Source organism: Camelus bactrianus, chromosome 7 (genome assembly GCF_048773025.1).
Source record: "Camelus bactrianus isolate YW-2024 breed Bactrian camel chromosome 7, ASM4877302v1, whole genome shotgun sequence".
In the NCBI taxonomy this organism is placed as follows: domain Eukaryota; kingdom Metazoa; phylum Chordata; class Mammalia; order Artiodactyla; family Camelidae; genus Camelus; species Camelus bactrianus.
The window spans coordinates 888,929-916,806 of record NC_133545.1 but is presented as its reverse complement, the minus strand read 5'-3'; the positions used below and the strand labels follow the sequence as shown (position 1 = coordinate 916,806).

Sequence of the window (27,878 nt, the reverse complement as noted above, 5' to 3'; positions counted from 1 at the left end):
GGAAGAACAGAGGAGATGCTCTGTCTACCTAAAAGCACTCGAAGGACAAAGGGAAAAACGGTGACAATTACGAATCTGAGAACGGAGTGGAACCCCTCCCACGCCCGGGAGGGCGGAGCTGTTTGGCCGCTGGCGCTGGGAGTCTGCTGTCTTCGGTGGAGCTCCGTTTCTGGACGGGAGGGCTGGACGTGAAGGGCAGGGGTGGGTGGAGTCCACACCCTCATGGGCAGAACCTCCCCCGCATCGGGCCGGGCGGATTCACAGCCAGAGCTCGCTCTGGGTCAACAGGACGACTGAGCCTTGAGTCAAGTGACCGTGAGTCAGGGAGGCTCCGGGGCACCAGTCAGAGAGCTGCCCTCGTCCAGCCTCCGGGGCCTCCGGGGGTCAGTGCCTCCCTGCCTCCCCCAGGCCTTGAGCCCGCGCTGTGTCTGTGCACAGGGGCACACGCAGGGGCACGTGCACACATGGTCCTGGTCGCCTGTGCCCGACAGGGTTCCCTTCGTGTCTCTGGATGCTCTCGATCAACTCAAGATTTATCAGAATTACAACCAGGAAGGTTTTTTGCAGGCTTTCTGGATTAAGTTAGAATCTCTTCGCAAGGTTTCACTGGGATCCAAGGAGACAAATGGGCCTTCTAATCACTTGAAAATCAAAAAATCAAGTGTATCAGGACCCGGACACAAGAGGCGTTTTTCACGCTTTTTTGAAGAACAAATGCAAAGTCACTTTTCAGGAGAAACTGGGATGCCTCCAAATCTATAAAAAATACGAGTTAAGCACAGTAGGACCCTGTACCGCCTCTTTAAATTCGCCATCCGTCAGTACTCCGGGAGAGCGGGGAACGCAGAGCCGTGTGCTGGTAGTTTTCTGTCACGTGCTGGGAATCCCGGCAGCATCGAGCTGAGAGCTGGACCCGTGCCCACAGGCACTCGGCCACACGTCGGCCACACAAGGAGGGCGTCAGGAAGGGACGCCTGTGGATGGAGCGCTGGCCGTGACCTTCCCGAGGGCCGAGTGTCCCCCGAGCACCCTGCTCAGACCACGGTCCCCGCTGCCCCATGAGAGCAGGCACTGCAGGCGTGGAGCGTGAATGAGGCACAGATGCAGGGACGCCTTGATGGGGGCGCGGACGGCATCACGGCGCCGCCCCACGACAGGGTGCCGCCGGCGAGCCTGGACGTGCCCGGGGCCTCGGCTGCAGGCCTTACGAGCGGGCGGCGTGTGGGCTGCCCCGTGACGTGTGACTGCAAGGGCCCACCGAGCCGTGAAGGATCCGGCAAGGTTCAGGAGGATGGAGGGGCTTGGATGACACACCCCCGTTTCACCAGCAGACGACACGCTTGGGTCTCTGCCTCACGGAGCCAAGCGTTGGAGAAAATGAGCTGCCAGGTCCCCTCTGGCGAACGGTCTACGATCTACGTGCTGTGCCTGGTGGGGGCAAACACACCCCAGACCCTGGCGCCCCCAGGGCCCCCATGGTGCGCGCCACCCCCACAAGCTGCCAGCTGCAGACACGGTCTGTTTCTCTGCACAGAGTGTAAACCCCAGGAGGACAGGACTTTCCCTGTCTTGTTGGCCATGTGGTCCCGACACCCAGACAAGGTGCCCAGTAAATACCGGGTAGAAATAGTGCTTCCATGGCCTAGTCCAGGATCTGCCAGAGGAGGGACGGGACTGAGATGGCGGCCGAGATGGACAACAGGACCTGCGGGAGGAGAAAGGGGCTGGGGGCCAGAGTGCACGTGCCACACCCAGACCCGCGCCAGGCCCTGCGACCTGCAGGAAGGAGCCGCGAGGCCCCGAGATGATGATGACGATGATGATGTGAGAGCGGGAAGAGGGGGCTCCTGGGGCCTTTCTCTTTGAGACGTCCCACTGACCACCAGGTGCAGAAGAGATGGGGACAGAACCGGGCGGGGACACTGGTCTAGAGGCAGAGGCCTGGGCATACCTTCACCTCTGCTCCCTCGAGCGGAGCGCCCAGTGCAACTCCCTGCCTTGGATGTGCTCTCCACCTGCGCTGCCCGAAGCCCGTGCGCACCTGCGGCTCCAGGGCAAAGGGCATGTGGCCGGTGTTTTAACCTTAACTCACGGAAGTTGCCACGTGTGGCTAGTCAGGTCCGGGGGAGTGCTGGCTTTCAAAGGTTCAATGAGCCAAGGAAATATTATCCCTCCCAGAATGGGAGAAAATATTTGCAAGTCACACCTCTGAAAAGGGTTTGATAGTCACAATATTTAACGAACTCCTTCCACTCAATGACAGCAAACAAACAGCTCGATTAAAAAATGGGCAAAGAGCCTGAACAGACCTTTCTCCAAAGGAAACATCCAACGGTCCACAAACATAGGAAAAGACGTTCAACATCTCTCGTCTTTAAGAAAGTGCAAACCTAAACCACAGTGAGACGCTGCCTCACAGGCACGAGGGCTACTACCCAAACCCAGAGAGCCACACGTGCCGCAGCCGCTGTGGGGCGACAAGCTGGTGCGCTGCTGGCGGGCGTGTACAATGGGGCGGCTGCTGTGAGAGACGGTCTGGAGGTTCCTCAAAAGACTAAACACAGAGCCACCACGTGATCCAGCAGTTCTTCTCTAGGAACACACATGACCCTGAAAAATCGGAAGCAGAAACTCAAAGAGATACCTGCACACCCGTGGTCGTAGCACCGTTATTTCCACAGTTGAAAGCTGGAAGCAATGCACCTTATCCGTCCATCCATCGACAGAGGGATAAGTAAAATGTGGTCCACGCGTGCGACGGGATGTCGTTCAGCACCAACAAGGAAGGGATCCTGACGCCTGCGGCAACACGGGTGGACCTCGAGGACGTGATGCTCGGTGATGTAAGCCAGACACAGAAGAACGGGTGCTGTGTGGTTCCACTCCTGTGAGGCCCTGCGGTCGTCGGATCCACAGGGACCCAAGGCAGAATGGAGCTATGCACCCCCTCCTGCGGGGACATGCTCCCTGACGGCACCGTGTGACAGGAAGACAGCTCGGCTTGCTGAGGACGGAAACCGGGTGCTGGACCGATGGCCGTGCAGGCGCTGGGCCCGCACTCACACTCTGTGCTGCGGTCCCTCAGGAACAAACTCCCAGCCAGCCTGAGCATAAGAGGCGTTTCCAGGCACGCCTGCCCACCCGGCCCGGTGGGACAGTCATAAAAGAAATTCCAGTCCCACGGCTCCTGCCAAATGAGGGGGCGGCCTCCCAGGACGGTTGGGGCCTGTGGCGCCTCAGCGCCAGGAGGCTCGGGCAACTCTGCTGCTTCGCAGAGGTGGGGTTTCCGCCACCGCCCCTGCGGTCCCCGGGAAGCCCACCGTCCACCCGGCACTCCCCGTTTCCTTAAAAGCTGTGATGAAAAATGGAAAACCCTGGGCAGACTGCTGTCACAGACAAAATGTAAAAGGCACAAGCTTGCACAGTGTCCCGGCTGCAAAGGCAGGGTCGCTGCGTTTGAGCCAGGCCCCTCAGCGAGAGAGGCGCGGGCTTCCAGACACTGACTCTGACCCAGAATGTGAACGGCGAGCTAGAAGTGTGTCTGCAGCCACAGGAAGAATGTGCAAAAGAATGTTACAGGTCGACACCTACTTTGCCACCACAAGCCTGGCGCAGAGGGCCAGGCCCCCTGACCGCTCGGACTCCACGCTGCATCACTGTCTGCTTGCAAACAGACCAGGCGGTGCAGATAGAACTGAAATTATCCCTGGTTTGTTCTCAAAGGCCCCAAAGTGGCACCGAAGGCCTTAATCCCTGAAAGCCTGTGTGAACGGCCATGGCTCCGAGGCGGTGGCCGCGGCCGGGCCAGCTCAGCCGGCGGGGCTGACACTCGTGCAGGGGCACTTCGGACAGCCATTCTTTGGTCCTCGTGCAATTCACCCCTTTCAAGAAAAGGAAACGGGAAGAAAGGGCTGGTGTCCAGGCCTGGGGCCTTTGATCATCTGATGGACGCGGGGCCAGCAGCACGGGCCCCCAGCTTCTCAGGCCAGACAAAGGTGGCCCAGCCACACAGGCCCCCGAGCCTGGGCCAGAACAAAGCACGGGCGGCCGCTCCCCGCGGCGGCCTGGGAAAGGCCCACCTCGGCCAGCGAGGGGCCGCCCTGCCCTTTGATCTCTCCCGAGACCCCGGCCCGGGCCCCAGGTCAGGGGATTTCACATCGCACGTCCCCCGGGCAGAGGGGAGTGGGCCAGGAACAGAATGAGGGGTGACCAGCCTCAGAAAGAGCCTGGAGGCGGCCCTCCCAGGCTGGTTCCACATGGCTGGGCCGCATTGTTGCCGCCGGCCCACCCTTCAAGTGGAATTGGATGGACGTGGCAGACAGAGCTGGTGAATGGCAGGCGGGGGTGGACGGGGCAGGAAGGGCCCTTCTCCCCAGCTGCCTCTCCGTGAACAGACCTGTGCCCCCGAATTGAGGTTCCATCACGTGGGTGAGGGGACCCCGAATGCTGAGAGGCACAGTATCCCCCGACCTGAGGCTGGGGCTCCCCGCCCCCCGCTCCTTTCCTGGGGGTGAGCCAGGCTCCACGCCATGTTACCTGCGTGGGTCAGCATGTTACGTGCTCACAAACACAGGCGCCCCCCCCCGACACGCGAGACACTCTGTGTCCTGGGAAGGGAGACGGGGGACACTACGCACGAGGCCCCAGAGAAGGGAGGAAACACAGATTCCCCTGAGCCCTCCCCCCGCGGTCGCTGCAAAGTTGCAGATGAAGAGACACACCTGCTGGGACGCAGCAGCCGTAATGAACAGGGGCAGGTGACCTTTCAACTAAAAACGGTAGGATTGTGTTACGACCTAAAACCGAAACGCGCTGTCAGAAGCGCCGGCCTTCTGCCTCGGCCGTCCCTCTGTTTGCAAGTCCCAGCGCACCTCGGCCTCAGGCGCTGGAAAACGGCCCCCAGCGGCACTGCGGCTCCGGCTCCCCCCCTCCCCCCCTGCAGCCGGCAGGGGCCCGGGGGCCGGGCAGGCCCTGCTCGGGGCTCCGTCTGGCCCTCTGGTCACTGGTTGCTGCGACAGCCTGCTCGAGCTCCCCAGCCCCTGCGTGTCACACGGCAGCGATTGCGTCATCTTCACACGTCTAATCCTTGGGCTAAAGATGTGTTGCAGTTTCCTTTCTTTCTCAAACCAGGAGAAAACAGAGCCTGGGGAATGCCTGTCTCAGAGTGGCGGCATTTGTGTGAAAAGACATCGGGCAGAAGACGAAGAGTGGGGGCCCTGGAGGGTGGCCGCCCCTCGTCACAGCACACGCGTGCACGCGCGCACGGGTGTGTGCGTGCGGACACAGAGAGGGCGGCTTTTCCACAGGCAGGAAGGAAACCATAAAACGTCACCCACCCCGTCACCCCCGCGCCTCCCCACTGCTTCTTCCTCAAGCTCCGGGCGGCATCCGGATGGCGGGGAAGGGTCTTTCCAGGCCCTCTGCTCCGTGCTGATGCGCGGCTCCCGCAGGGGTGGGTCTGCAGAGTCTTCTCTCAGACGTGCCCGTGGTGATCTCCGTGGCCTCTAGGGGGACCCCTCACGGGTTTGTCCCGGGGAACACACTTGAGGGGCCGCTGGCCCAGCTCAGTCCCCGCACTGTCCTGGGACGAGACGCGCCCAGAGGGTTAGACTTCGCCCAGGCGATGGCCTCGCTGCAGGGCTGCTCTCGAGCCCAAGCCCCCGGGCGCCGTCTTTAGGAGGAAGCGGCCCAGGCCGCAGGGAGTGGGTCACTTGGGTAAAACGATGTTACCAGGGGTGCCCGGCAGTGACCTGCTTTAGAGACAGCCCCCACCAGAGATTTCAGGTAGCTCTGGAGTGAAACCTGAATTTTGCAAATGTAGTTTTAACACCAGGGAGGATATATTGAAGGGTATTCTGAGCCGCTACAACACTGAAGGACCCAGGCGGCCTCCTCCCAGCTCCGATGCTAGCACGCGCCGTCCTCAGTAAGCAGCTACCCAGCACCCACTGCGCGTTCTGCCAAGGGCTCTCCCCCGGGGGACACGGCGACAAGGGAGCAACTGCGGACGCCAACCTGCTTGCCGCAAACAGCTTTCCCGTGATCCGGGGAAGGGACAACAGGCTAATTTTCCCCAAGGCCTCCCGTGACTAGTGCACCGAGGTTGCCATGGCAACGCCGACCTCGTTGCCGAAACAAAGCAGCGGCTCTGAGTCTTACCTTTGGCCATCTTATTGAGGACCATGTCGATCAGGACGTAGGTGCCACTTCTGCCTGCGCCGTCACTGTCAACAGAAGGAGAGAGGTGAAGACACACTGGGCCACGCTGTCCCCACTCCCCACGTGCCAACCACAGCGTCTTCCCTCTGCTCGAGTGGGGCCCACGAGAGGAGACAGATGGAGGCAGGGAATTTGAGAAACAGAAAGAAAGTGGGGCGAGGAAGAATCAGGGTGGGAGGGGGGAGGAGGATGGGAACAGAGATGGGGAGGAGGGGGAGGGAGGAGGGAGGGGTGAGAGAGGAGGGGGAGGGCGAGGGGGAGGGGGAAGAGGGGAGAAGGGTGGGGGAGGGGAAAGAAGAGGAGGGAGAGAGAAAGGGGGAGGGAGAGACAGAGGGGTAGGAGGGGGAGGAGAGGGGGAGGAGGGGAGGGGGAGGGGAAGAGTGGGAGGAGGGAGAGGAGGGGCTGGGAGAGCTTTCAGCCCTGAGCTAACAGCAGCGTGGATTAGCTATTGTGCCTGTGTTGATTTGCTTCTTTCTGCCTTTTTTTCCTCCCCCTTTGGCCAATTTTGACATGGCAAATTTTATCAGGAAAAAAGACGAAATAAAGAAATGCCTGGCTGTGTCAGAGGTGAGGCATTTGTGTTCCGAGCATCTGCAAGAGGCCATGTGTGCGAGGGGAGAGTGAACGGCCGGGGTCGGGATCCAGGACCCTGGGGGGCACCCGGCCCCCACTCAGGAGCGGGGCCGCCACGTCGTCTGGCGCTCATTCAGAGCCTCCCTGCACGTCTTCTTGTCCCCTGGTTATAACTGGATATTTACCATCTGGACCAGAGTTGTAAACATGTTCTTAATTGTGGCTCAAGAATCACAAATGTGAGAAAGGAAGAGTCCTCTTCCAGGAGGAAGGTGGCCCCAGCGCCGTTTCCACACTCGGCCGCCCCTTGTCAAGCAGGGCTGGGCTCGTGCCCACGAGCGCTTGGAAGTGCAGGACGCTGACATCTGTACTCTTGGCAAAATGCACCGACTTCAGGTTGAAAATAAGAGTTCCCTTTCAGGACGCCGGGAGCCCTGTGACCGCACGAGTGTGCTCTGAGCTTCCGACCTGGAGGCCCGGGGACGCGTCCCTGTCGGCGCGCCTGCAGGTGCCTTTCTCCAGAAGGGCCGCTGAGTTTGGCCTCAACACATTTCTCAAACAAATGGGTGGAAAAGCCGCGGTTGGGAAGAGACTCGTTCCACCCGTGTGCTGTGGAGGTGGGGCTGCCGCCGGCCCTCGCTGCTGTCACAAGTGCCCGCGGTCTCGCTCCTGGTGTCGAGGGCTTCCTCGCTTTTCTTCTGTGCTTGTTAACTCACAAAGCACGACTCTCCCCAGACCCACGGCGGAGACCGCTGCCTCCCTGCTCCCGGCTGGGCCCCGTTTACAGGTGAAAAATGCTTCAGTCCACTCTCTCCAGGGGGACCGTCCTCTGCTGTCACAGACCCAGAAGCACACACACGCACACGCACACACACACACGGACTCCACAGACACACACTCACAGGCACACGCAAGCACTCCTTGACTGAATGGATGCACTTGGTGTCTGGCCTTGGGAGATCTGGTTCCTTTTTATCCCAGGCTGAAAGGAACATTCTGGGAGACAGGTCTGGACGATGGAGCACAGGTCTTCACCAAGACGGGTGAGTGTGGAGCCCAGGGACGCGTGCCCTCAGAGTGAGTTTTCTTTGACTGGATCTGTTCTTCCAGGTTGGGGGTAACCTGTGTGGGTACATGAGCCACCGACTTTCACCCAGAGGCCTCTCCTTGTGACCCCAGGCTGTGTCCCTGTTCATAACTGGCCCCAAGCTGAGCATCCACACGGGGTCCCAAACGCTGGCCACGTTCCTGGTGCCGAGACCACGCCCTGCACAAACACTCCGTCTCAGAGTGTGTGCGGTGGTGCTGTGAGGGTTCGAAATACGGTTTGAATGAGTTTGTATCCCTGGCTTCCCCTAGAGGTGCAGTTAGAGGTGGGCACTACGCAACGAGGGAGCTCAGCTCCTAGATTTAACTGTTTATTCTGAGGTAGCGAACACTTCTGAAACCAGGTTAAAAGTTGTACTTGCCTGCAGTGGACAATTATTGGACAAGAACGGCCCCTGTAGCACTTGTTTACTTTTCTGAAATAAAGAGAGACAGAGAAGTTACAGTTATGCACTCTGCCTCTTGTGGCCACCACCCCAAAGAACAAACAGAACAGCTCCGGGACGTCCTTTTGCCACAGCCCGTTTTGACAAAGGAAATCAGAATTACACACGCGTTTTCAAAGGTTTATTTTTCTTTTCAAGATTAAATTGTTCAACAGAGCTTTGAAACATTCCTCACATTTTCACAGTGTTCTTTCTCCCTTTACAGGTGTGAGCTCTGGCCTGAGGTCCACGACCCCCCCCCCCCCGCAGCCTGGCTGGCCCTGCCCTCCCCTCCCCCACGCCCCTTGCTGCTTCAGCTCATGTGGAGTCCTTGCTGCTGCTGCAAAACGTCTAGATGCCTCACTGAAAGTTCTGGTTTTGCCATTTCTGCTCCAGATTTCTTACAGACTGGGCAGCACCCTGGAACGTAATATCACCTTGGTATCTTGAAAAGTATCTCACAGACATTTCTTGGTCAGTCAGTTTTGCAAGGGTATCTAAATCACAGAGAGACCGCAGTTACACCCAAGATGAGTCTTTCTATTTTCATGAATTTGATTATGTTCAAAAGCAACTCTGTGGTGCAGATTTTAGATCAGAGTTTATGAAAACGAACAATCAGCATAGATGAAGGTTCTGTAACCGAGTCCTAAATCAAAGCAGCGCCGATTTAAAATTCACTGTGTAAGCTTGACATTTTTGGTAATTCAGTGAAACACGTAAACAGGTTTACGAAGTGTATCAAAATTCGCAGTGAAGTATTTCTAAATAAAGAAAATCAAAGACAGAATTTTGGTTAATTGGAAGGGGAAATGCATGAAGGGTGTGCCCTAAAATGTGTGGTAAGAATTTCCACAAAATGACGGGAAGCAAAATTTGGAAGAGAATGACAGAGCAGAGGACTCCATCCCCAGCCGGAAGCGGGACGGCCACAGCTCTCTGCAGAGGCTCGCCTGCTCAGCACAGAAGCAGTCTGTTGACAGTGAAAGTCCAGCTGGCCGGCTTTTCTGCTACAAACGCCTAAAAGCCGAGGGAAAAGGAGGTGGGGGCGGGGGAGGGAGAGGCGGAGCAGGAGCTGACTGACGAGCAGAGGGGGTGTGACCGGTGTGGAGCCCCGGCGACGGGGTTGTTCTGCTTTCCTACTTCTGCTGTGGAGCGAACAGAATAAGGTCCCGCTGCAGGGAGCCCCCGTCCCCCTGAACAGCACGAGGTGGGTGGTGGGAGGCACCTGAGGAGTGCCCCACCCAGGCCCAGCAGGGCAGCACATGCCCTGTGTGCCCCGGGTCTAAACCCAGCATGGAAGCTGCGGGCCTCGAAGAGCTGGGGGGTGAGCACCCAGAACACGGGCAGCACAGGCCCCTGAGGCCACGTCGCCGTTCCTGCCGGAGCCTGGCCTTGTTTTTGACGTGCACCCCGATATTAAGGTTCAGGGGAGGTGAGCAGAGGAAGGTGGGCTTATTAAAGTCGAAGGCACATCAGTGCCTGAATGCCCTCAGCCTTCCCAGCCCTTTGAGGATGAAACAGATCGGAAAATAGATCCGCCTGCTCCTCCTTCTCAAATCTCCCGTTCTCGACTCGGGTTGTCAAGGCAACGTGAGCTTCAGCTCCGACAAATAGATGCCAGGCCTGAGGACGAGCCTCCCGTGTGCGCGGCGGGGCGCCCGCCAGCTCAGTGAAGGCTGTGCGCATGCAAGTGTGCAGACGTGTGCTGTGTCCCAGCAGGTGCACAGGCATGCGTGCGTGCGCAGGGCTGCGTGAGCTCACCCGTCAGGCCAGAGCTGGTGGCTCCGCACCTCCCAGCCGTGTGCTGCCGGGGAAGCTCTCAGTCGCCGAGTCTTTGCAGCGGGAGCCGCCTCGGCTCCGCAAATCTGGCATGGCGGTGCTCCCGGCCTGACGGTCTGGCCTGCGTTTCTAAAGACTGAACTCGACTTTTGGTCAATTGCTAAGTTTTGCTCTCTCTCTCTTTTTTTTTTTGATGGGACCAAGCACAGAAAAGGTATGTTAAAAAAGAATAAACATACCAACCAGAGACCCTTCTTTAAATGGTCCTGCTTTCAGGAAACAAGAATGGAAGGAGTCGGCAGGCAGAAGTGCTCCATCTACACCGGCCAGGCCCCGCTTTGACAAAACGCAGTGAGAATAACCTCCTTGGCTGAGACGTGCTGCTAACAGGCGACCTGCTGGCTGCCTTGGCTGTGCCTTGCCTCTCAGTCCTGCAATTCCTGTCTCTACGGCACGTCTAAAACGTGACTGTCTCCAGCAGGGCTGTGCCTGGGAGGACCGAGGAAGGTTTCACTGTAATGTCAGTGTCCAAGCCGGCCCCGCCCTGTGCTAACCCTATTTACAAGCAGCCCCAAGCAGTTGAGGAGACGTGCAGTGAAGACACGTGTGCTGCTGCGGTGGAGAAGTTTATTCACAGAGGGCCAAGCACTCGCATCATCACAACACAGAGCACCAGGCCAAGGGGCAGGGGCACCGCAGAGTCAGCAGAGGCGTCCATCTGGTCGACCTGAGGGAGTGGTGCACACGATTGGTGAAGATGAGCGGTGCACAGCGGTCTTATTTTACTTTTTCTAGAACAAATCATCAGGAAGCAAAAGGCCGCGGACACCGACGACACGGATGTCGTATACACTCCACAGGAGGAACGCGCTGAGAAAGAACAGTTAGTGATACAAACCGACCCGCCGGGCACTGAGAGAGAAGGAACCGCCGTGCAACCAGCCGCAAGCAAGGCTCAGAGGTCGTTAGAGGCTCAGAAAGGGGCTTCCCACACTGTCCCTGCAGTACAGTCACAGTTTCCAATGATCACTTTTGTGACTATGCAACTGGGCTCATATTACTAGCTGCAACATCACAAAAATGACACTGGCCACCGCTAATTAGCTGGCAAAGTAAGGGTTTGTCCATTCTTACAGTGAGCAGCGTTAGTGGTGTCATTGCGCACAGCGGACGTGAGCAGCACAGAGGACGGAGAGAGAGAGAGAGAGAGCTCTTCTGCAGCAAAGCCCTCACATGTGATGCTAATTATCTCTTAGCTTAGCAGCTTCTCTTTAAAGTGTAAATGTGCTCCCTCTGGGCGCCAGGAAGATTTAATTACACATCTCGGTGTCTGAGGAACACACAAGCCGGAGCAGGGGCTGCTGGTCTACTGCTCCAAGGAGGCTGAGCAGCCCTGTCGCGTGGAAATGACCAGCGTCTTCCGCGGGGGCAGCCGCGCCTCCCGGTCGCGGACACCTGGGCGCTGTTTTACAGAGGCGATCCCAAAGCAGCAATCCGTGTGTAAGCATGACGGGCCCTGAGAACGCGCTGTCCCAGGGTCCGGGGCCCGCGGGAGTGGCCTCGCCGCCACGTGAGGGCAGGAGGCGCTGGCTCTAACGGACGCCCCTGCCCTGTCTGGGCTCACCGTCCTTTCAGCTGACACAGCCTTCTGGGGACCTGTCCCCTGGGACTCTGCACAGAGGGGGTTTGGGAATTCGATGTTTCTTCATGGTGAACTGCGAGCACAGAGGCCGGTTATGTGTTGTGCACGTCCCTGTGGGGATGTGGAGACAGACCCGCCCACACGCACACGTGTACAGACACGCCAGCGGGGCGTGAAGACTGGGAGAACGGGGAAGCCGCGGCCCGGCAGCTACACCCGCTTTGCCACTAATGACTGTGGTTTGAAGACTCCATCTCGGGAGATGTGGACGAGGTAAGGTCTTTAGAAGTACACTTGCACTAAGAAAACGTAAATAACGGCCAGGCTACCAGGACGGACGAGGGAGGACCTGTTCCAGGGGCGTCCAGGTCTCCGTGCGGTGCCCTTGGGGAGGGGACGCTGTGTCACAGGGGTGACCAAACGCACGTCTCTGCTGCAGCTCTTTCCCATGCTATTTGACACAAAGAGCTACTCAAATTAAAAAAAATCCTTCTGCTTTTCAAAAGTGGACTAACAGGCAAAAGAGGTGGCATCAGAATCACTTTCAGAAGCTGAGGCACACATTCAGGAAACCCAGGTACGCCTGGAACCCCACCTTGCCGACAACTCCTGCCAGTTCGGCCTCCCTCCGGTCACAGGACTGCGGGCTCTTCAGACACAAACCGCCTTCCGGTCACGTGCAATTAAGGGGAAGGGGATTCGAGTGCATTTTGTCCTTACTCTCGAACTCCTGGTTTGAACACTTATCTGCTCCCCGTCCTAGGTGGGTCCCCCACCAGACAAACGTGAGAGGCTCTAGGAAGCTCGGCGCCTGCTCCACATGCTGTCTGCGGCTCACTGGCTTCGCTCTCTCGGCAGGTGCTTGCTCACCCACCACCAGCGACAGCCAGCGCCCACCGACTGCCGTCACCAGCTCTGACGTGCAGGCAGAGCGTCTGTCCTACGCTCTGCTCTTCCTTTTGCGTTGTCAGTATCCTCCTAGCACTTATTCAGTCAACGCACTCTAAAACCATGGCCCGATGGGCGACCGGCTGACTAGAGCTTGAACGAAGGACTGGCTGTTTTTAAACTGGCAGCTTCAAAACTGCACTGCAAATACGCGGTCACGTGCTAACTCCAGCCAGGCGTTCATCCGAGACCGTCCAGTTCAGAATCTGGGCCTACACCTAACTCACCGCCGTGTCTAAGCAGATGAGTATCCAGACTAACATCCTGTGACGTCACCACTTGAAGGCCCGTGAATCCAAGATCTCTGTCCCCCTCACTCTGTAACCTCACGAAGGCTAGAAGACACCTTGCAACTAGTATGTGACTAAACGTAACTCCCCTCCCTTCTGCCGCATAAAACATAAATGTATCTACAACATGCACGTCTCACAGCCGTGGGCACCGCAGACACGGCAGCCCGGGCGCTGAGCGGCCCTCCCTCCCTGGCGCCCACGCTCCGGACGCCTCCCTGGCCGGCGGGCTGCGGGTTTTACCTGCGGAAGTCCAGGAGGGACCGCGTGGAGGCCGGCACGGCCTGGTCGTGCCAGCTCAGGAAGTGGAACTGGCTCACGGTGCGCGTCTCACTGGTCCGCAGGTTCTTCAGGTAGAAGCTCCTCACCAGGAAGTCCTCGCACCAGATGTGCTCAGAGACCAGGTTCACCTGGGGGAGGGGCGGGGCGGGGACAGAGGCAGGCGTTGGCTGGGAGCCACGGAGCCCGAACTCGAAGCCAGTGGGGGGCGGGGGGCGGGGTGTGGGCGTGACCGCAGCGGCAGGCGGGCGCCCCCACTCCCAGCTGTGACACCTTGTGCACAAACCACCGCTGCCTGGCTGTTTTTCTTAATTAAAAAAATTTTTTTTCATTAAATTTTTTTCTTAAATGTTTTAAAATTTTTTCTAAATTTTTTTTGTCACTGGAGAGCCCAATTATTTGAAAAATTATTTGAAAAAAGTGGTATAATCCAAAACTATTTAGTGTTGGTCTTTTCTAAGCCATTTAAACCTTCAAGAAAAATCATCAGAGAAAAATTACACTTCTGACCAGAAACAGCAACGGGTTCCACCCAGTGGGGCCCCACTCGCTCTGAGACTTCACCAGAGACACAGCTCCCGGCTCAGGGCAGGGACCCAAAAGCCCCAGCCAACTTGGGGTGGACCTCCACGCTTCCAACAAGGTTTCTGCTGTGGGTCTTGGGCGTTCTGACTAATTTCAGAGCCCGACACTGCCAAAGGAGGCTCTGGCACTGGCTTAACTGCCGGGTTTATTTAGCCCCTTCTCGACGTGGACAGAAAGTCCAGCAGGAGAAACAAGCTCCCCAGCAGGTGACCCCCAAGTAAAGGGCCAAGCGTCACGGACACAGACGCCCGCGACCCTCGAGGGCCCGGTACGGGGGCCAGCCACCAAGACTTAGGGTCACCGGAGGTCTGTTATCCAGAACTGGGCTCAGATGACCACCCAGTGAGGTCATTTTTGAGGTCCTTTCTGCCCGAATTTAGATTCATAAAACTTAAAAATGAAACCCATGCCATTCCGCCAGTCCCTGGGGCACAGCTGCCTGGAGGGTCTGGGTGTCTGCTGCCTGCAGGCGGGGATGCCTCCTGTGGGCACCGACTGCCCGGTGAGGCCTCAAGGGACGGCAGCCAGCATCTGCACAGGGCAGGCCCACCCACACCCGCCACGGCCAGTGGCCCGTGGCGCCTTTGGGGGCAGTACCTCGTAGATGTGGTAGAGGTTGGAGCCTTCATCCGGCCAGTAGTGGTAGCACTGCCTGACACCATTCTCCGAGAGGGGGGTCAGCATGACGATGACCACGCAGCCACTCTCCCACACCATCTGTGGACCGAGGACGCCAGCGTGAGTGGCTGTGCCCCGCACCCATGGAGTCCGTGCAGAGTCCAGGTCGACTCCGTTCCTAGGAACGTAGCTCATTTCCATTCCGCAGTTCACCCTGCCACCCTGCCTGCCTCCTGAGTCTGCTGGCCCCGTGTTCTGCACAGGCCATAAAACGCCTTGAAAAACCTCGGAAACTCCTGCCGTGCCTCTTAAAGCTCCCCAGCGCTGCGCTCAGCCGCCTGCCCGCCCCACTTCTCACCTGTCAAGGGGGCTCTCCGGAACACAGCACAGAGCAGGGGGCAGGGTGCGGGTGCGCGCGGCCCACCGCAGGCGGGCTGACCCGGCAGGGACGCGCCGGGACTCCAGGACACGCTGACTGTTCAGGTGCTGTTGTCACTTCGTGGGACTAGGGCCACCTTTCGTGCAGTGAGGCTGCTGTCCTGTCAGAAGTGCGCTCTGAGAGGACCTCCCCCCAGGGCGTAACCGGGAGACACACCCCAGCCGCGTTTCATTTACTTCTCCCCAAACAGAGCAACAGATGCAAACACACCCAAACCTGACTTGCCTCGTCACGGCCACACCAGCCCCGGCTCCTGGACACAGGAAACCAACGGGCCCCGTGAAAACGTGCGGGGAGGACAAAGGCCCCGAAGCCCCAGAACCTGGCTTTCTTCAAACGCGACTCGCGACTGTGGCCGCGAGCATGCAGCACGACTGCGCGGCCTGCGGGCTCGCTGGCTTTTTAAATTACACAGTGAGGAGGGGTCTGCTCCTCCCGTGGTGGGTCACATTGACGTCGCAGAAACATCCGTAAGCAACTGCATCTGGATGTAAATTTTGTGCCCAAGGGAGCTTCTGTTTCTTTTTAAATACAGATTTAGCAATCCAATTAAGGTCTTACTTAAAAGAAATCCACGTATCTCACCTAGAAAGTGTTTTCTATTCGTGTTCTTGTTATGAAGTTCCCCCTTTTAAATTACATTTATAAAAATCAGACGTGCGCGGTATTTTTCTCTTTTGATATTGATTTATACTCCCCCCGTGCCAGGAACAGTCAATATTCGGAAGGCACCTTACTGCGTTTCATTTATACCAGAATTGAGTGGGACTTGCCGAAGTGTCGACAAGAAAGCCCACATCAGCATGAATGATGTTCAGGCCACACACCTCCTTCTCCTCAGTGCAAACCCAGCCAGATGGGAATTCAAAGCAGGGACCCCACTTTGAGCTTTTCAGCCCCTCAGATCCGCCCCACTAACGGGTCCCTCCAGCACGTGACAACTTAATGCGCCTTCACAAGGAGGAGACGCTCATTGGAGCCATTACAAAAATGAGGAGAAACACAGATTTTTATGAACGTAATAAAAATACAATGATCCAGACCACAAACTATCGTCGAACAGCCTGCCTGGGCCACCCAAGCACGACTTTCGGAAGCCCCTCACCTGAGGAGGGTCCTTCCGCTCAGGGACCCGCCTGGCTCTCTGAAGGTCTGGGGGAGACTCAGCCCGAAGGAAGCTTGGTTTAAACAAACGCCTGAAGGCACTCTGGGGGATGATACTTCTCTTTAGGTCCCCGTGTGAAAGCAGAGAGGAGGGTTTACTAACCCAAACGAATCCCAGCCCACTCGGGCACTGACATCACATGGCTGCGCCCGGCTCTGCCCGCGGGGCCTTGGATCCCTGCGGGAAAACCACCGCCTTCCCGCCTCTTTCCACCTCTGGCCTCGCTGCCCGAGCAGCCGACCCTCAGGACACACCAGCGGCGCTTGTGTGCGTTTCCGCGGGGCTGCCGGACGCCAGCGGAGGCTCCAGGTCAGGCGGCGCCCTTTCTGAAGAGGGGACGTCCCACTCTCGCGTCTTCCCAGGCTTGGTTTCGGCAGGGTCCTGCCCGACACCAGGAAGGTGCTGTTTCCAAGCCGAGTCTTTGAGAAACTGAAATCCTCCTCTTCCAGGAAGCAAAGAGCCACCAGAGTCCCCACCTGACCTTGCTGGAGGCCACTGAAGTAAGCAGTTTGCTGAATTACAGAGCAGACGGGTGAACTCCAGCAGTGGCGATTTCCAGCACTTTCCGTTTGGTTCCGTGTCAGAGGACACGGCATGCGTGGTCCCTGCCGGTTCACTGGGCACAGTTATTGAGCACCAGGCATGAGTCAGGAGATCAGAGGCCATGGTGGGGGTGGCGAGAGGTGGCCTGGCCGAAACCATCCTGCAAGGCGTGAAGTGGGGACTTCCCCGCACAGGAAGCAGAGCCGCCACCCCAGGATGAACAAAGCGCCAGAGTGGGGCAGAAACGAGCCTGGGCGCTGGCTCGCGAGCATCAGTCCTTGGTGCTCGTCCGGAGCAGGACGGGCACTCTCGGGCTCTTCTGTGAGCTTCCCCGCGGACACGCCAGCCCACCTGGGGAGCCCACCTGGCGGCCTGTTGCTGCCTGGCACGTGGGGGCGGGAGTGGTGGGAGCCTTCTCTGTGACGGCGCCCCCCACCTCCCCGCTGGCGGCTAGGGGAGCAGGAGCAGCCAGCCCAGCCATCCTCGGTGACCGTGAGACACGCAGCTACAACCACCTCTGTGAGCCCAGCCTGGGCCGAGCCCCTCGGGGGCAACATCAAGAAGAAACCACGAGGACAGCACAGCTGACGCCACGCAGCCTGGGACCTCGGTCACGGTCGTCAGCCAAGCAAGGGGGACGTTAACACTCCGTCGTTCAGACAGTTGGCCCCAGTGACAGGAGATACATACTGGGAAATAAAACCCGTATTTCACGGCAAGACAAGACAAATTTAAACATAGAACATTCTCCTCTGCCCTTTGACCTCTCCGTGTGCTGCGCACCATGCGTCTGCACTAGGTATCGCCGAGCCTCCCCCGCCGGCAGGAGCACCTGCTCAGCCCAGCATCCTCCCAGCATCGACAAGACAGCCCCGTAAAACCCACGATCCTCCTTGATTCTGTGCGGGGGCACATGACGCACCAGGAGGACGCTCAGATCTGCATTATGCAAACTGTCAATAACACGTCATTTGATGAACAGCCCTCAGTCTCAAAAAACTTATAATAAAACTGTGCCTTGATTTCTAACTAGTGGAGCTAATTAAAGCAGATGGAGAGAAACTATAGGGTCTCTTCTTTCGAAACCTTTTTTGAGGACTAAATGTTTAGTAAACAAAACTCTTTCGAAGCCGAAGCCCCGTTGAGACCCGATTACAGGGAAGTTGAGCCACCGGGGAGACGCCCAGGCCACTGTCTCTACAAAGCGCGGTCCCTCCAGGCTGGAAGCGTCTTCCGCCCTCCCCGCGTCTCTTGTGAGGCACCCGATTCCAGCTGGTGTCATCCTCGTCTTGCGTGCATGCCTTTCTTCTTCCAGACTGTCGCCTCCTTGAAGCGCCTCTGGTTGCTGATTCTGCCCCCGAAGGCATCCAGCACAGGAATTTATTCTAACTGATGCTTCGTTGAAAACAATACATATTTTCACAAGGCAGCATTTGAATATTCCTGTAGAAAGAGAACTCAGCGAATACGCTATCAAAGGCTTGCCTGGCAGAGGTCCTCCCAGGACCTGCTTAATGTACAGAAACGTGCTTTTTTTTTTTTTTTTTTTTTTTTCAACGCCCATGGACTCTCGGCATGCACGCCGTCACTGCCGCTGCGGGAGTGGAGACAGCCTTCCCCAGACCCCATGCGTCCCCCTACCATCTTGACCACACAACTCATTTCCTTTTCGATTTCTTTTCATAGGTTGAACAGACATCGTCTTAATCCCGGCAACGGGGACACTGACGAATGTTGAAACTGGGGGTCAATCACAGAGGTCTAAGAACACTTGCGTTAGAGGTCCGTCAGCTGTAACCACGTGGTCTGGAGTGGGAGAGAGAAGAACAAACAGGGGCGACGGCAACCCCGTGGGCAGGCAGACCCCCGAGCGCCCCGCCCCGCCCGTGTCGTCCAGCCCTTCCAGCACCCGGGTCTGTTTCAGCCGCGCAGTCACAGGCTTGTGTCAAACCATGAATAGCTGGGGATGGAGATCTGACTAAATCAGATGAAGGTTATGGAATCTTTACTGTGACTTCCAAGCACGACTCGGGACACACCCACCTGATTTGTTTCCCAGTAACCCTATCGGTGTGGGCTTCCGTGAAGAGGTAGAACCAGGGGGTGCGGGTGGCAGCGCTGATAGGAAATGCGGACGCGCAGCAGGGCGGGCGGGGAGGGAGGCACCCTGCAGCTGTTAAGATTGGACCCAGGCCCCCGCCAGCCACGCAGCCACAATCTGATACTTGAGGAACAGGCGCAGACACCTCTGGAATTTTTTTCCACTGTCGGTATTTTTGCTCAGGAGAGAAATACCTGCCATTTCACTAGAATCAAGTTAGAGATCTTTTGCAAAGAGAGTGGCTGGCTTACTTCTCGAGCAGAGTCCACATGGCTGGTGTGACCACCGGCTGTGATATTTCCACGGTGGGACCACGTGCTCACAAATGAGGTGCACTTTTCATCCGAACTTTGTGCAGTTCCAAGGGAGGTATCTGACCGTACGAGAAATCACCTGGGTCGAGGGAGCGCTGTCGCTCAGAACCACGTACAGCCCCCTGGCCTGTGTTCATGTTTCACGTTAAATGTGCAGGTTGACGTCCCAGACGGAAATGCCCCTCAGGCTGCCGTTTTTTTTCCCTTTTCAAAATCAAGACCCGATGCGTTTACATCAGGTCCACTCGTGAGGCAAGAGGAGGAGGAAGAGGAGGAAGAAAGAGGAAAACAGGACAGACTAGGGAGCCAACATTGCACATCAAAGCAGGGTGTTTTCAGCTAGAGCCACAAAAATTGGTTAAAGAAGAAACTCAAGGTACATGTTTTTCACCCAAGCCTAAGCTGACGTTCTGACACGTGTGCGGCGGGAGGACCCGCACACTTCCTGCTGCGGGGCCACCAGGCAGCGCCATGCTCACCCCTGCAAGATCCTGGCCTTCAATCCCCAAATTTAGATAAGATGATCTGACCAAAGTTTGCGAATTCACGTATAGAAAATCCAGCAAGACTGCTAAATCCTTGTGGTCAAAGGACTTCTGAGCTCATGGAAATGAAAAGTCAGGTTTTCAAAGAAACGAGCTGTCTTCAACTCTTGTCACCCCTTTAATTTAATCAAACAATGTGCTTTAAAATCACCCCACCAATCCGCTGAAGAAGGAAATCTCTCCTACAGCCTCTCAGTCCAGAGCCGCAAAGTCTGCAGATTCCGCTCTACCACCCCTGCCCAGAGCTGTCCAGGACCAACAGCTGGGCGCGACTCACCCGAGAGTCACAGAGGCGCAGGGATGGCCTCCCCTCTCGGCCCTGCCTCTGAGGATAACTGGAGATGACGGGCCCTGACAGGACGTGGTCTCATGGGCAGGAGGGCGCCCTGCACATGGGGGGCCCTGGGGCGCAGCGTGGCCAGGCGGGGGCCACCCCTGGGTGCTCAGGCTCACTCCCCGGGGCTTGGATGACGCCGGCCGTAGAGCGGTCATCTGTTGGCTGCCCCGCTGGAGGTGGACACGGGCCGCCACTTTCGGCTCCCTGTTGGCCGGGCCCAGCGCGCAGGGGCAGCGGGCAGCGTCGCCCCCCCCGCCCGAGGCCTCCGGCACCACGGCACCGGGCACGGTTCGCTCCTGTGCCTCTCAGTTGCCCTTCTGCTTCTCTCCCCGCCCCCGGGGCAGCGGGTCCCTGGAAAGGAAACCCTCACATTCTTTGTGTCTCCCACAGCACCTGGCTGGGCGTTTTTCTTGACCACCCTGAGGACAATGACTGATGGCGATACGGAGTGACCCCTTTATCTAAATCAAGCCCACTGCTCTCAGAAGAAAGCGCACCCACCCTCCCCCGTGGACGTCCCAGCGGCACACACTTCCAGGGGGCAGGAAGCTGAGTCTACAGGTGAACTTCTCTCCTCCGCAGGACAGCAGTCATAGTGATGAGCGCCAACGTGACCTGGGCGCCACTGAGCTCCTGCGGGCCTGGCAGGCCCGCCCTGCCCTGGGGCCTGCGCTCCAGCTCCCCAGCACTGGGTCCGTCTGAAAGTTACCAAAAGCCCGCCTAGCAGGGCGGGCAGGGGCAGACATTCTGTTCTGGAGTGTCCTCTGGGCTCTCCCGGCCCCCCAGCCCCAGCGAGCGGGGAACGGCCACCAGTCCCCATCCTGGAGCTGCCGGCCCCTGAGCTGGGGCGCGGCTCGGGCCAGGCTGGGCACGTCGTGCGCTGACTCTAGAGTCCACGTCTGGCAACAGCCCTCACGCACCTGCCGACCGGTCACCTGAACTGAGGCTTCAGTGATGGAGACACGAGGATGCTGCCTGTGGGGAAGTTCTTAGTGCTGCTGGCTCAGTCAAAAACATGGAAGGACGGACAGACAGCAGACTGCCTCACAGACAGGGCTCCTTGAACAAGTGGGGCCGGAGGAGCCCCACGGCAGGTGGCTGACGCCTGCCCGAGATGGCACAGGGCCCCTCACCTGCGCCCAGAGCTGGCCCCTCCCCCGCGCCAGAGCTGGCCCCTCCCCCCTGCTCACAGCCCGGAGCCCGCTTTTCTCCAAAGAGCTGTCTGGATGCTCCCGAGGTGCCTGGGTCCTGGCAGGTGCGCAGACCTCCCCTCCCGGTGGGGAGACCGCAGCCCCAGAGAAGCCTTCACCCTGACCTAGCCTTGGACACGCACACACCCTGGGGGACCTACTCACATCCTCTGTGCCTGGAGGGAAGCACCGTTGTCCCGCAGGGGCTGGCCGCACACCCTGGTAGCCCCACAGGAAGGGTCCCTCTCTCCTTTCACGGGGACGCGCCTGCCCACCCACGCACCCTCCTGGTAGTAAGGTGCACGGTGCAGGGAGCAGCGCGTCGGATGACATGGGCTGGGGCCGCCGGCTGTGGGCTGGGGCCGCTGGCCTGCCACTGGCTGTGGGCTGGGGCCGCCAGCTGTGGGCTGGGCGAGCTGCTAGGCGAGCTGCTGGGCTCCCGGGGCCTCAGCTTCTGCTGGAACTGGGATTACGCTTTGCTTTTATTCTACTAAAATACACACAATGTGAAAACACCCTCCTAGCCGGCTTTTAAGTGCACAGTTCGAGGGCACCGAGCACTTTCACACTGTTGTGCAGCCTTCTCCACCACCGTCTCCAGGACTTTCTCATCGTTCCAGACTGAGACTGGCCCCATCACCAGCTCCCCAGCCCCAGCCCCCACCATCCCTGTCCCTGTGGGACCGCACCACAGTGTCTGTGTGTCACATACCACACCGTGACGTCCTCGGCCTGGTCGTCGGGGCATCACGTGCGCTCACAGACGGAAGGTGCTCCGTAAATGGCATCTTCCTGCTGCATTCCTCCCCCAGGGCGTGTCCGCTTCCCTCTGCAGCCCCGTCGGCCGGGGCAGACCCACCGTCCTCACAGAGCAAAACACATTTCTATGGGAAGGTCGTCCAGCATGTGTTTGATTTTGGAATCAAATTCTTACAACCCACGATGTGAATTTAGAGAAAGCACTCTAATCGCAGGTGGTGAGCAGTGCTGTGTCAGGCAGAGGAGGGGAGTAGGGAGTGAGGGCGCGACTGGGGCTGGAGACCCCAGATTGTGGTGACCGAGCTGAGGGTGGAAGGGCTGGCACTGCTGGCACACCTATGATGGAATGTTCTAGAAGTGCCGTGTTCCCGTGAAGACAGAGCCTCCCTGCCCCTCCTCTGGAGGTCGCCCTGAGCCTGCCGGGCCCACCTCGCGTCCCCCTTGCTGATGGCCTCGGGCCTCTCCGTGCCTCCGCTGCCCCTCCTCCACCCGTCCGTCCATCTGTGCGGTGTCCACTGGTCCTGCAGCAACAGCGCCACACTGGGGCTCCACGCCTGTTTTCCTCTTGGCTGTTGTATTGGGTGGAATGACGTCCCCCCAGATCCACGGCCACCTGGAACCTGGGACCTTGTTTGGAAACAGGGTGAGAGGGTCCTCTCTGCCATCTCCAGCTCCCAGACTGGGCTCCTCTGTGCCTGGGAGCTGGGACGCCACTGTTTACATCTGCTTGCCTCATGGTGACCATTCCTGCGTAAACACCCGTGAGCGCCTCCCAGGGAAGGCTTCAGGGCGGCACACGGAGACGCTTCGATGTTTTCTGTAACACGTGCTGAGTTCTTCGGTCAAAACTCATTAAAGGCCATAAATCCAGACAATAAGGTGAGAGGTGATATTCCTGGACAGCCCGGAATTTTTAAGTTTCCAATCAGGCTTTACTCTTAAAAGCACTTACCCTTGACGGTGGCCTTTGAACGGCCCCGCCTTCTGCAGGAAGCTGTAAAGACAGGCGGTGCTTCCTCTGCAGGCGCTCTGCTGGGCCGCAGTGGCCAGTGAACTTCCAAGTGTCGAGCCTGTGGCTCACGGGCAGGTACTGGTACAGGGCTATGCTTAGTCGATGCCCACGTCTGAAATAACAAAGTTCAGAGCCAAGCCAACAAGCGTGGCTGTGCTGAGAAGCACGTCACAGACAGGACCAGCCCTCCGGCCAAGGCCAACATCTCGTCACTGGGTCCTCCTCACGTGTCCCCGAGAGACCTCACCGTCTCGGTCAAGGGCATTTGGAGGAGACAAAGTGGGGCAGGGCCTCTTGCTACAGGACTTCTCAGAGGCTGCAGTGTGCTCACGTGCCTGTCGACGTCCCCGAGGGTCACCTGTCGGCCACAGCCCTTCTTGTGTAGAGAGTCTGCGACCACCTGGAGGGACGTCAGTGTCCCCTGGGACAGTCAGATAAATGCCCGTTGGGGTGCGTCTCAGAGCACCCTGCACGCCATCGCACCTTCACGTTTTCTCTGCTTGTGTCATCTGGAGATGCTTTCGTGCCATTTCAAGCAAGCACGCTCCTGACATCAGACCTCCATGAGTGCTCCGGAGCGTCCTGCGGACCGCGGACGCTGACACGTAAGCTGCCCCCGACAGCTGCAAGCACTCGGAACAGGTGGAAAGAAACCGCACCAGCCCCCCCGTTTACCAGCCGCGCGAACCGGGCGAGCTACGCGCCTCCAAGCCTCGCTGGCTGCACAGACCACGGGCCAGGACACGCGGAGCCAGACACAGGGCTGGCTCAGAGTGAGGGGTCGCTGGATGTGAGCGATCATTACGCCAAGTGTCCACGTGTCCTGAAGAAAGTTGTGATTCTGTCTGTGAGAGCAGCTTTGCCCACAAGACGTGACTACTGGGGCTGACGGTCTGGTAAGAACGAAACAACCCCTCTTTGGGGCACCGCGCGCGCACCACATGTAGACTGCGCAGCCTGGGCAAGGAGGAGGGCAGCTGCGGTGCTGCGGGCCTTCCTTGCTCCACCCCACAACTCAGAGTTTTCTTTGTTCTGTCTGTCCGAGCACCAGGAGCCTGGGGGGCGGGCACACGCTTCCGCAGAGTTCCGACGACGCTCCGGGAGCAGAGCAGGACCGGGGCTCCCGGCGCAGGAAGGCAGCTCTGCCTGACGCCAGGAAGTACCTCCTAGAGAGACACGGTCCCCAGACCCTCGGGCCCGCGTGCCCCATGCCTGGAGGAGCCCCACCCAGGCGCCCAAGCTCTCGGAGGAGACAGCTCCCAAGGCGGGTGGGGCCAGCGCTTCCGCGGACCACCTGCCACCAGAGCGCATGCCTCTACGGCACCACCGCAGGGGCTGTTTGGTATCTCTCCCACAGAGCGAAGGCCCAGGACAGAGCAGGGCCACGCAGACGCGTCCGGATCTCGGCTTCCGACTCACGGGCTGGGGTGCTCTCGCGGGTGCTCGCTTGTCTCACGGGGATGATGATGCCGGTGGTTAATACGCTTTTGAGGCAAAGCGCCCTGGTGGACACTCGGCGAACCCCGGGCCCCTTCTGATTTCCCAGAAGAGCCTGCAGGGATTGTTCCCAAGGGTGGAAGGGAATACTGACCCTCCTCTGGGTCAAGAGTCAGGAGAGGGTTGGCTGGAAAGTTGGGAAAGGGATCGGAAGACCACAGGAACAGGGGCGTGGCGCACATGCGACTCTGCCCGCTGCCAGCCCGTCTACCCGCCTGTGTGAACGGCCAGGCTGCAGCACCGCGTCACCACCGGGACCGAAGCCCAGCTACGTGGACCAACGCACTGCCCTGGTCCGACCACTGCACTCCGGGACCCAGAAGGCACGACCTCCTCCTCTTGTCCTCAGCTGCCAAGGGGCCCTTGGAGCAGTTCTGGGGACACGCGGTGTCCCCAACACACAGTAGGAAGTTGCTACACTTGCTGAGCAGGAACATGAACTCAGGCGCTCGTCCCCGGTGCCACTGTCCCAAGGCCATTCCCACCACGCTCTGCTGCTCGGTGGGTGACCGAGAGGAAGTGAGGGAACCACTTGCCCTCCTGCTTCTCCTCTTACTGGCCAGTGCGGACGTTACTTCTCAACGCCTGAGCCCGTCTGGGCGTCCAGGGCTTTGATGAGTGAAGAGATACCAGCCTGGCCTTTAACATGCATTACAGAGAATCCGCAAAGAGAGACTGTAACTTAGCCGGCTTTCTACCTTCAAACAATTAAAACCATAGATAAGAGACACATTTGAATGAACTACATTAAACATTTACTACTTCATTTCTTTATATTTCATAAAATGAAAGTGGAAGTCGCTAAAAAACAAAGTGAGAGTCTTTAACTAAATCTCTCAAAGGGACCTTCTCACATTGTGTTACGGAAAACAAAGACTGATAACAGAAAATGTTAAAGGGTTCATATAAATGCTGGAATCAAGTAGCATTTGATAAACACCTGGGAACACAAGTTTGAATTGGTTTAACTGAATCCAAGCGTTATTCATTATCAACTTACTAAGATCTTACTTTCAGAAAAGAAATTTTATTAAAAACAGGCTCACCTGCCAGAAGTCAGCAACGGTCGCGGGCAGCGGTCCTTGGGTGGCGATGTACGCGGGCTTCCTTGGGTCGTGGTCCATCTGTGGAGGCAAGACCACAGGAGAGAGATCAGCTGAAACACCACCCCAAGGCCCGGAAGTTAAGCGTCAGCTGCGGTAGGGCACCTCCAGCCCTCACCCCCACGACCCCACGACCCCACGACCCCACGTCTGGGGAGGCCGGAAAACCAGCCGCTCCTCCTCTCCTTCCTGATGCAAACCCGCCTGGATTTTAGGCGGCTGGAGCCTGGGGTCCGGCGCCTACACCTGGCCACCAGGGCTGCAGGTTTCTCTTGTACCTGGAATTGAGCAAACCAGAGACCAGATGCCAGGATACTGTGCACGGACAGGCCTGGTGAGGCAGGTGCTGAGAACAAGGGGAAGGCGCCCAGGGCAGGGCCACCGCACAGTGACTTGTCTGCGGACGTGTGTGACTGCAGAGGAAACCGCAGGCTCTGGGCTGGGGAGCGGGGGCCTTGGCAGAGGCGGGGTGCTGTCCAGGGTCCTGGAGGGACCACCGACACTGTCTTCTGCCTCCCTTGCTGCTGGCAGAGTAAACTGCCCCCAGGTGAGGGCTTGTTTCTGTTTCCCCCAAAAGGCGCTGGGGCACAGCCGAGTCATCCTGGGGTCTGAGAGCCACGTGGCAAGTCCTTCCCCGAGACAGGCCTCCCAGCAGCCAACTCCCTGGTCTATTTCCGTCACCAGACAGGGATTGAAAACACACACACAAGAGCGCAGTGCTGGGTTTTCTGACTAGGTTATCTGTCCAAATGCAGCGTGCTAGTGTTGAGAGAGGAGGTCTGGCTTAAAAGAACTTAATCGTAACATTTAGTTCAAAGACTGACTAAGCAGGAAAAAAGCCCGCAACAAAACCAAAACATGAGAACAAAGCCTGGAGAAGCAAATAGGATTAAATCGGATGGATGGGCTCTTCCCCTCCTGCTGGTGTCCGCAGGAGACAGAGAGGTGCCAGGGGAGGGGTCGACAGAGCTGGCCTCACCGTCACCCCGGGGCGGGGGGACCAGCCCCGGAACACACTGGGCGGGTCTCGCTCTCCTGTAAGGCAGCCGCTCACTTGTCCGACGTCCACTGTCCTTGGTTCTTTCATGTCCAGTCCCAGTGTCCACTCTGGACCCAGGGCTTGATTAAAGACTGAAAATGCTCCATGTTTGGATTCTTGTTAAGAACGCATTTCCCAATATGTAGAAAACAAGAAGGTTTCACCTACACACAATTCCACAGCGACACGTGGGCTGTCAGCGGTGAGCGCGCTGTCACCTTAGAGCCCGCTTCGTGCTTGGGTTTGAGAGGGGCATGCGGGAGGCACGTCTCCTTTACCAGGAACCCGGTGAAGGCGGCACTGCCCGTCCACACTTCCTGAGATGGCGGTCGTCAGCGTGAGAGGGGGCACCTTGTAATTACTGTGCTGCGGAACAGGGGACGCGCATAAAATGACAGATGCAAGTTATTCCAACAGCACAACAGTGGGACGCTGGCTGCTAGGCGGAGGGAAGACGCTTTCTGAGCATCTAATTTAGTGACTCCTAATTAAAACTGGAAGTTCACAACCACACACTCTATACAGGTAAAGTGACGTTCCTCTGGCTGAAAGCCTCAACTAAAATATTTCAGGAGAAAAGCGCCTAGCAGAAGGAAGCAGTCATGACGTTTAAAACACGCACTTGTTGGGGGGGTGACAGCTGTGTATGGAGACCCCTGTCACATCCCCAAAATAGTGCTGTGTGGACAGCAAAAGCCCACCCCCTTTGCAAACGGACTCCTCTGGCCCAGAGCAGTTTAGACAGCAGCACATTTAAAAACCGTTAATATGTTCGCCCTGGCATGTTTAGGTGCTCTCGTGGTGAGAAGTAACGTGATTGAAAGTAGACATCTGAACAGGGCTTCGGGAAGGTACATAAGGTACCTGCTGGAGAGGGGGGTCTGAGGTCACGGGCACCCGTCTCCCCATCACCTGCTCTGCCTGGAGGCCGAGGCCCGAGGATGTGGGCAGGGCACCCGCCCCGCCGTCACGCCAGTCACCTGGCCGGCAGTAAACCGTGTATGACCACGGAGGGTGAAGTGTGCCACTGGCTGGACAACCACTCAGAAGACAGTCACCGTCACTCCATTCCACGCACATTCCGGTGAACAGGAAAGAGCTCTGGGCACAAGTACTCCCTGCGCGGAGCGAAGAGGGGCCACAGAAGCCTCAGCCTGGTTTTGCGCATCTTTAACGGATGAAGGCTCATTACACTTAAGATTCCCGAGGCAGGATCAGTGTAATCAGAGGAAATCACGTCAGTTTCTACGAACCTGGCTCTTCCACCAGGAGCTTTGGCCGGCGCCGCAGCGCGGGGATGGGGAGAGGAGACGCCGTCTCCTGTTCCTGGCGGGGATCCGCACCGGCTCCCCCCAACAGCTGTGCC

General features: G+C 58.1%; 1 protein-coding gene across 3 annotated transcripts in view; it reads right to left on the bottom strand.

Annotated features, from left to right (window-relative positions):
• The window catches only part of PTPRN2 (protein tyrosine phosphatase receptor type N2), a 519,553-nt gene that overhangs the window by 12,394 nt on the left and 479,281 nt on the right, over window positions 1-27,878 (bottom strand). For all 3 annotated transcript variants that reach the window (XM_074366632.1, XM_074366633.1, XM_045522614.2), the window contains 5 exons: window positions 25,417-25,494; window positions 14,448-14,567; window positions 13,230-13,396; window positions 8,262-8,315; window positions 6,160-6,224 (listed from right to left, as the gene is read on the bottom strand). In XM_074366632.1, the coding sequence (XP_074222733.1) occupies window positions 6,160-6,224; window positions 8,262-8,315; window positions 13,230-13,396; window positions 14,448-14,567; window positions 25,417-25,494 (484 nt within the window). The remainder of the gene's footprint in view (window positions 1-6,159; window positions 6,225-8,261; window positions 8,316-13,229; window positions 13,397-14,447; window positions 14,568-25,416; window positions 25,495-27,878) is intronic.